Source organism: Bison bison, unplaced genomic scaffold (genome assembly GCF_000754665.1).
Source record: "Bison bison bison isolate TAMUID 2011002044 unplaced genomic scaffold, Bison_UMD1.0 scf7180017864068, whole genome shotgun sequence".
Taxonomy (NCBI): Eukaryota; Metazoa; Chordata; class Mammalia; order Artiodactyla; family Bovidae; genus Bison; species Bison bison.
In genome coordinates, this window is record NW_011494640.1 from 5,287,011 (window position 1) to 5,296,150 (window position 9,140).

The 9,140-nt window shown below is 42.0% G+C and overlaps 1 protein-coding gene across 12 annotated transcripts in view; it reads right to left on the reverse strand.

Annotated features, from left to right (window-relative positions):
• Window positions 1-9,140, reverse strand: part of LOC104986433 (nuclear body protein SP140-like protein) — an 81,723-nt gene that overhangs the window by 57,459 nt on the left and 15,124 nt on the right. For all 12 annotated transcript variants that reach the window (XM_010836999.1, XM_010837002.1, XM_010837000.1 and 9 more), the window contains 5 exons: window positions 8,581-8,758; window positions 7,050-7,218; window positions 4,711-4,794; window positions 2,422-2,505; window positions 1,943-2,026 (listed from right to left, as the gene is read on the reverse strand). In XM_010836999.1, the coding sequence (XP_010835301.1) occupies window positions 1,943-2,026; window positions 2,422-2,505; window positions 4,711-4,794; window positions 7,050-7,218; window positions 8,581-8,758 (599 nt within the window). The remainder of the gene's footprint in view (window positions 1-1,942; window positions 2,027-2,421; window positions 2,506-4,710; window positions 4,795-7,049; window positions 7,219-8,580; window positions 8,759-9,140) is intronic.

Genomic DNA, 9,140 nt, shown 5'->3' on the forward strand with positions numbered 1-9,140 from the left:
ATATATATATATCTGGGCTTCCCTAGTGGATCAGTGGTAAAGAATCTGCCTGCAGTGCAGGAGACACAGGAGACCCGGGTTTGATCTCTGGGTCAGGAGGATCCCCTAGAGGAGAAAATGGCAACCCACTCCAGTATTCTTGCCTGGAAAATCCCATGGACAGAGGAGCCTGGTGGGCTACAGTCCATGGGGTCACAGGAGTCGGACACAGCTAAGAGACTGAACACACACATAGATATGTACATCTGAATCAGCAAAGTGATTGGCTGAAACTAACTCAACATTGTAAATCAACTATAAATCCATAAAAATTTTTTAATGAAAAAGATACAAATTAAAAAAATAAAATTACTGGGGTGGGGGGAGTTTATCCTATATTGAATTAACAATGTAGGAGGCAGGTGATGAGGCTGGGAAAATAGACGTGGGGCTCACCTTGGGTGACCGTGGATGCCACTCAGAGGAACATATGTTTAATCCTAGTGTAGTAAGAAACTACACTATGTAGGAACACAATCTAATTTTCATTTTCAAATGTCCCACGTAGTTGAAGTAAAAATGACACATTTGATGGGAGTAAGGTTAGAGGAAAGTTATGAGTAGAGCCTGTTTTGAGAACCGTGACAGAGATCTGGATTCGAGACTTGAGGGTGTGACAGATTGGACAGGTGCGAGTTATTCTGGAAGAGAGATGACTATGCTGGATGAGTAATGGGCATGTATTTGAGAGTAAGAGGAGTCCTGGAGACACCTAGACACCCAATGTGAAAACCCATGAGACAATAGTGACCCGTCACTGAGACATGAATGATCAAGAGGAGTTAGATCTAGCTTGAGCAATGAAGAAGCTATATTCAGTCCTGAAGTGCCAAGTTCAAGGTTCTTGAAAGAACTCAAGTGCTGATGTCTAGCAGACGATGGTCTTTGAGTCCATGGATAAATACACTCTGAAGACAATCTAGGGTGGTGATTTGGTCTTAGGAATCATTGGAATGTTCAGGGAGAGGACTTTTTCAATCTGAGTATTTTACAAGTGCCACTTCGGTGATTAAGGACAGTTTAATCTGAAAATTCACAGCTGATGTTGCCAACCCTTGTGCCCTAAGTTGCTTACACCCAGTGCTCTTACCTCAAGCCTGCAATGTCCTGATCTCTTCCTCTCTTTTATCCTCTTTTCACTCAACCTGTTTTCCATCCATTCTCCAGCTATTTCTCTACACAGTTGCCCTTGTACTTCTCTCTGACTTTTCCCAATTTTTAGCATTGATATTTTCTTCTTGCTCTTTCTCTTTCCATACTTTTGGCTCTCAAATTTTATCTCAGATTCTTTGGAGATTTTTCAGTTTATCTCTCCTCTGCTGTGTCTTACACTTGCTCCCCTTCCATTTCTGTTCCTCGCACTTTACTTTGACCTCTGTCTCTCAGTGCTACTCAACTTCTGTCTTTCTGTGTGATTTCATCCTCCAAGTTCTGCCCTCTCATCATCTCCAAATCTCTCCTCTTGGACTCTGATTACAGTCCCAGGGACCTCCAACTGGCCAGCTCTCCCACGTGAACCTCACATGGCATGATGTTCCCCAGTTTCTCGTAACTATTCTGTGAACCTAACTGAAAATTATCTCCTATCTCAGCCTGGAAGGGTAGGATTTTATGTTCCTTTTGGAAAACTGGATCCATTCTTTTAACTGGTCACATATTTACACTTTATATACTTTTTCCATTTTCTCTTTTTATATTCCCTATCTATGGATGCCCCACCTACTCAGGAGTTCAGTTTCCTTTTCTCATTGTCTCTGTTCCATCTATGAGCAGGTAAGCACAGGTAGAAGTGGGATCTGGCAGAGGCTTAGGATAGGAGGTAGAAGGTAGGCTTTGCTTCCATGAAGACAAGAAAACAAAGATTTGATACAGAATTGAAATTGACAAATTAAATGATAGTTACCTTTCCTATTATATGGCAGTAGTCTGGGCATACTTTCAAATCCTCTTACACAGTTCATTTGGAGAGGTGAGTGTTCCAAGGACACTAAAGAGAGCAAAAAGGAAATGTGTCATTTTTACTTCAACTATGTGGGACATTTGAAAATGAAAATTAGATTGTGTTCCTACATAGTGTAGTTTCTTACTACACTAAGGATTAAACATATGCCACATCAATATGATCACACAGTCCTTCTGTAACTTGCTTCTTTTTCTCAACATGTTTCTGAGATTCATCCTTGTCGTTACCTATATCAGTAGTTCATTCCTTATATCGCTGAATAATATTGCATTTAATAAATATATCACAGTTTATTCCCTCTCTTATTGATGAAAATTTGAATTGGTTTCAGATTTTAGCTATTAGGAATAAAGCTACAATAACATTGTTGTACAAATCTTTGTATTTAATTTGAAATTGACAAATTAAATGATAGTTACCTTGCCTATTATATGGCAGTAGTCTGGGCATACTTTCAAATCCTCTTACGCTGTTCATTTGGAGAGGTGAGTGTTCCAAGGACACTAAAGAGAGCAACAAGGAAATGACAGAACTCAGGCAGTATCCAGAGAAGAGACTTGTCTGTAGGGATGCTCACGTCAATATGATCACACAGTCCTTCTGTAACTGGCTTCTTTTTCTCAACATGTTTCTGAGATTCATCCCTGTGGTTACCTATATCAGTAGTTCATTCCTTATATCGCTGAATAATATTGCATTTAATAAATATATCACAGTTTATTCCCTCTCTTATTGATGAAAATTTGAATTGGTTCCAGATTTTAGCTATTAGGAATAAAGCTACAATAACGTTGTTGTACAAATCTTTGTATGAACATATGTTTTCATTCCGTATGAAAATATACTTAGGAGTGGAACTGCTGGGTGGTGAGTTATGTTTAACTTTATAAGAGACTGCTAAACAGTTTTTCAAGGTGGTTATATCACTTTATATTCAAACCAGCAACATACATAAAGGAGTTCTAGTTGCTCCACAGGTCCCTCCAGCATTTGGTGTTGTCAGTATTTTTAATTTTAGCGATTCTAATAACCAAATGGTAGCTTGTTGTGGCTTTTCCCCAACGACTAATGTTCACTTCACTTATGTCCTTATTGGCCATTTTATATCTTCTGAGTGAAATGTCTCTTCAAGACTTCTGTCACTTTTTTAAATTGGTGGTGTGTTTTTTTTATTATTCATTCATAGGAATTCTTTGTACATTCTCCATCATTCTATGTGATGAACCTTTTACTCTTTACTAATAACTGTTATGAATCCTTCCACCACCCATTCTCATTTCCACTATTCCCAGTAGTAGATGAATCTCTAAATATATTTTTTACATACTTTGTACTTTTTAATGTACATTTTATACTTTTAGCAATTGGTCATCATTCAAAAGAATAAGTATTATTAAATACATCAAAATGTTACATAAATGTATTAATACATGTCTAAAATATGTAATCTTTGAGGTATAAATACAAATTAAAGATACATATTCATGATATTCTGCAAAGCCATTCTGTGGTTTTTTCTTGCACTGGTCATTTCCAAGGGAAAAAAAAAAACCAACATTTAACAACTAATTAAATTTACTGTTGACCATTTGGCTTAAGGATGGAGACAATTTCCCTGGGTTTCAAGGGAGTTTTCACTCACTAAATCTCTAGCTACCTTCACACCTCTGTTTCTTCTCCTGAAAAATGGGAGTAACAAAACCCTTATGACAGGATTGTTATGAGAATTAAGTGAGATGCTCCTGATAAAGAAATATTTGAATTACAGTAACTTAGAAAGAAACAATAATTTTCAATTAATGTCTTAGAATGAATAACTATTAGTAATAATATGAATGAAGTGATTAAAAAGTTAGAAACCGTGCATACTGGTTACAAAATTACATATTGCATATGTGAGCATTAAGTGAGTTGATCCACGTCAATTGTTGACCGTGTGTCTACTGGTTCATGGATGTTGTGTGTTGTAACTATTGTCAGAAATTTATTACTGCCCTTGGTTCTCTTCTTTCCTTTTTACTCCTTCCCTTTTCCTTTTCTTCTTTGCTACAAAACACTATTTCCTCCACATTTTCTTCTGCATACGATTACTCCTTTTTCTCTTCCTCTCTTTTATTATGAGCAAATGTTACAATAGTTCCTTCTTTGACACATCAGTGGTTTCCTCTTTGGACTTCTCTATCTCTGTATGTTACACACTCGGTCGTGTCTGACTCTTTGCAACCCCGTGGACTCTTGCCCACCAGTCTCCTCTGTCCGTGGGATTTTTCAGGCCAGAATAATGGAGTGGGTTGCCATTTCCTCCTCCGGGGATCTTGCTGACCCAGGGATCAAACCTAGGTGTCTTGCATTGGCAGGCGGATTCTTTACCATCTAAGCCACCAGAGAAGTCCAAATAATACCAAACCCTTATTCTTTCCCAGGTCCACTGAATTCCTAACTCATGGTTACTGCTATCAGTTCTTCCCCTTAATTCCGCCTCACAGTTACAGTGAGACCTCTCTCAGATTTACGTTCTGCCTTCTTGGTTGTCACAGCTGCCTGGTAATATTCTTGGATTCCAAATCTGGTTGCTTAACTGGAGCCCACACACACACTGCTGCTCTGGTTTCCTCATCTCCTGCTGCACCAAGAGCTCAGTCCCCTGACCTCTGATCTCCTTCTTTCTTAGCAGATGAGAAAACAAGCTTCTGTCAAGTCAGAATTACCTTGTTCACGGTTTAATTGTGAGTTGAGCATCTCCTTTGTCTCTCCTTCATCAAGGATTTGGTAATAGAATTTGTCACGAATCGCTGAGAAGAGAAAGACAAGTAGAGATCTCAGATGGGGACCAGGAGTTGCATCTCACAGCTATGCATCCAGGCACATCCTTGACTCCCACAGTTCAGGGAAAACCTTCCAGCCCTCAGGAAACCCTGGGCTTCAGTGGGTCTCTCAAGTCCTGTGAGACTTGATGTTGCCCCTGTAATCTTACAGCTGTTCCACACTGAACACACCTCTCAAGGTTTAAAAAAGAATAGATAGTGGAAAGTTGTAAACAGGGGTCAATCCCCTTTCCAAATGATCAGGAAACAATGAAAGCCAATTTAAAATAAATAATAAATGTGGAATGTGCTTTGTAAATTCTATGTGCAACTAAGACTAGGGAAGAAGCAGAAGGATTTCTTCAAGAGAAAGGTAATGTTTTTAAAGAAACAGACCTATGTTATAGAAGAAAAGCCCCAACGTCTTTAGAAGATGAAGATTTTAAAAAGAAGAGAAAAAGGAAGGAAGGAAAGAATGGAGGGAGGGAAGAAGGAAAGAAGGAAAAAAGATCTTGAGCCACGGAAGAAGATCTGGTTATAGAGACACAACACTGAAGAGAAACTCTTATTTCCCTGGGGTGGGATGGGTGGGGAGAGATCCAGGAAACAGGGAAAGACCCTGTCTGAAAGACACAGACAGGAAGCGACTATTTTATGAACGGCACAAACAGGAAGTAAACATTGCCATAGCTGTACCAGTGACCCAGGAGATGGTAACAAGCACGAGAAACCAGGCCAAGGCACCCTTACATCAAAACTGCATTTCAAGGTGACTTAGCACACATACTTGGAAAAGCAAGACTCACAAGATATGAGGAAAAAACACTCAAGAAATAGAGAAAGACACTCACAGAAGATGCTGCTAGAAGGATGGATGGCAGGAGCACACCTCATGGGGCGGGGGGTGGGGGGTCAATACCCACTGAGGGTTCAGGGCAGTAAGAGATGCTTTTTCCATCTCCAGGACACCTTGACTTCATGCCCGGGCCAGCTTTGGAAGAGGACATGGGGGGCAAATGCTGTGTGGGTGAGAGGTTTTAGAAATGTAAGGAGGCTCCAGAAGCAGGCATTTCAGTGATGGGAGTGGGGGTGTTTCTCTGACCCCTCCTACCAGCATCTTGGCTCCGGGCTGCAGATCCTAAGCTCCTGTGGACAGCTGGGCCTGGACGGTACCAGCAACAACCTCCTCTGGGGGCAGGTGGGCAGCTGCATTAGACCAGGAGCTTGGCAATGGCAAGCCTGGTGGGTAGGACGTCTCAGCACAGGAAGCCCCAGAAATTAACACACGTGATGTGGGTGCTGGGGTCCAGGGAGAAGAATCCTTACAGTATTGGGAGAAGGTCAGAGCCCCTGAGATGTGGGCAGTAAAGGTAACCACCTTTCCCTTCCTACCCGTGGCCTGAGGACACCATGGTTACAAATATAGTATTAACTTGAAATTTGTGGCTTTTCTTTATTTCTTTTTTGGGCTTCGATATAGCACTGTGGAAATGAGATAGCTCTTATTTTACAAGACATAATTTTCACAAATAAACACATCCCATTCTTTATACCGACTTCTTTTACTTTATCTCTGCTCAAAAATCTTATATCACTTCTTTATTTCTCAAATAATAAATTTCAAATTCCTTAGCACAGGATGTCCAACCTTCAAAAATCCCCTGCAACTCCCCTTTCCAGAAGGGGCTTCCAAAACCTCCCGCCCACGCTCCCTTTTGTAGCCACATGGTTCTGCAAGCCTACTGTCTCTTTTTCCTGATGTAGCTTTCCCATGCTGCCCCTCCCCAACGCATGGGTAGGTGCCGGCCTTCTCCTGCAAGTTCTCCACTCTGTTAGGGGAAGTAAGTTGGCATGCGACTGCCCCGAATGACACATTTTTTCCTACAAAGAAAATCATTTTGTCTTTGAGTGTGTCTGCAAGTATTAGGGAAGGCTCCCTCCTTTCCAACAAAAGGGCATAATTCATGCCTCCCTCCAAAAAAGTAGAGACTCAAATCCTATGCTTCTCAGCTTCAAATATAGATCCTGGCTGAGCAATCATTTGCGGCATTACTGGGTTAAGGTGTCACCCCTATTACGAGTAAGCTCCATGGCGACCCAGATGATGTGTGTTTTCTTTGCCATTTTACCTGCCACTAGGTAGTCACTCAGTAAAATAACTTGCAAATATATGAAAAGTGAATGAGTGAATCAGTGAATGAAGCAGACTTGAGTCCCCAAAAGTTGTTGAAAGCTCTAATTACCGTTTTGGAAGTTATTGCAAATGTGAAGTAAATCAGGATAGGCCTTCAGGTTAACCTTGCTGAACAGGGCTTCCAGAACTGTCTTGTCAAATTTCTTCTCCAGCTCATCAAGAGCGTTATACGCCACTCTTTCCACAGGGACCAGATTTCTACAAGCTTCTTGAAAATCCTTAAAAAATATTGAATGGAGAATTATGTAGCTTTGAGTGTATGGGTTATGGGAGACTCAGATCAGAAATAAACAAATTTGTTCCCTGGTGAAGTGTTAGAATGTTACATATATTTGGACTGGTTCCCTGATAGTTCAGTTGGTAAAGAATCTGCCTGCAATGCAGGGGAGACCCCAGTTCAATTTCTAGATTGGGAAGATCCCCTGGAGAAGGAAATGGCAACCCATTCCAGTATTCTTGCCAGGAGAATCTCATGGACAGAGGAGCATGGCGGGCTACAGTCCATGGGGTCACAAGAGTCAGACACATCTTAGCAACTAAACCACCAGCACCACTGTCCACTCCAGTATTCTCGGGCTTCCCTTGTGGTTCAGCTGGTAAAGAATTCACCTACAACGCGGGAGACTTGGGTTCAATCTGTGGGCTGGGAAGATCCCCTGGAGAAGGGAACGGCTACCCACTCCGGTATCTGGCCTGGAGAATTCCATGGACTGTATAGTCCACAGGTTCGCAAAGAGTCGGACACCACTGAGTGCTTTCACTTTCGCTACATATATTTGGATGACATCTAAAATATCCTCCATTGTAAAAATAGACTCTTATTTTGTTAACCTGCCTCTCTGACACTGATGTCCATTTAAGAGAGCAATTCTGTAGAATAAAAATAACTTCAAAGTTGAAGGTAGTGTGGGGACTTTAAGAGCCTGGCCAGGACACTTCAGGAGTGGTCCTTACTGGTATTGAGCAGCCATTTTGTTGACCAGACAATAAGCACTGCCCTCGCTTCCAGGAAACCTGGCAACCACTCTCCACTCCTATGAATACGGCCAAAGGGCGAAGAAAAATCACAAAGACAAAATGATGACTTGCCCCCAGATTCCCAGGAAGGCCCAGAGCGCATTCTGCATCCAGAAATGTCTAAAGAACAACAAACTGTCAGCAAGAGACAGCAGCAAGCACCGTGTTCCGAATTCATCCTAGCATGACACAACTTCCCTGTGAGTTCACTCACTTCAGATTCAAGCGTGTAAAAGCAGAGGGCTTTGTGATGAAATGTTGCCCAACTCACTTCTTCACTTTAATTTTGTTATTGTTATTACATTGTGTCAGTGGATCTAAGACACTCCCACCTGTGTCTCATTCCCATTTCCAGTGTTGCCACATTTCCATTGCCATGGCCCTCTCCCATTTACGACAGAAGAAGGAATATTGTCTGTGATGCTGCTTCTCCTATCCCCTCCTAACTGGCAGGATGGCGAAGGTCCCTGTTCAAAGGAGGCCCTTTAGCCTGTTCATTGCATTTTAAATTTGGCAGAAGATAGTGTGGGTCTGGTTATCAAGAGGGAATTCCCCTCACTTACCTGGTACATTGGCTCAGAGATGAAGCCCCGATCTCGCAGGCCCATGAGGAAAGGAAATGGCTTTAGTATGGCACCTGCGATCTCCACCTTCTTTTCTTTGAAGAGCATGAATATGAACTCATAGCAGAGCTGCTCCTCTGGGTGCTGCTCCTCCAGGTTCTGGTCCTCTGTGATCATTCTGAAAAACAAAGACATGATATGAAAGCTCAGTTCAGTTCAGTTCAGTTCAGTCGCTCAGTCGTGTCCAACTCTTTGCAACCCCATGAACCGCAGCACACCAGGCCTCCCTGTCTATCACCAACTCCCGGAGTCCACCCAAACCCATGTTCATCAAGTTGGTGATGCCATCCAACGGTCTCATCCTCTGTCGTCCCCTTCTCCTCCTGCCCTCAATCTTTCCCAGCATCAGGGTCTTTTCAAATGAGTCAGCTCTTTGCATCAGGTAGCCAAAGTATTGGAGTTTCAGCTTCCAATGAACACCCAGGACTGATCTCCTTTAGGATGGACTGGTTGGATCTCCTTGCAGTCCAAGGGACTCGCAAGAGTCTTCTCCAACACCA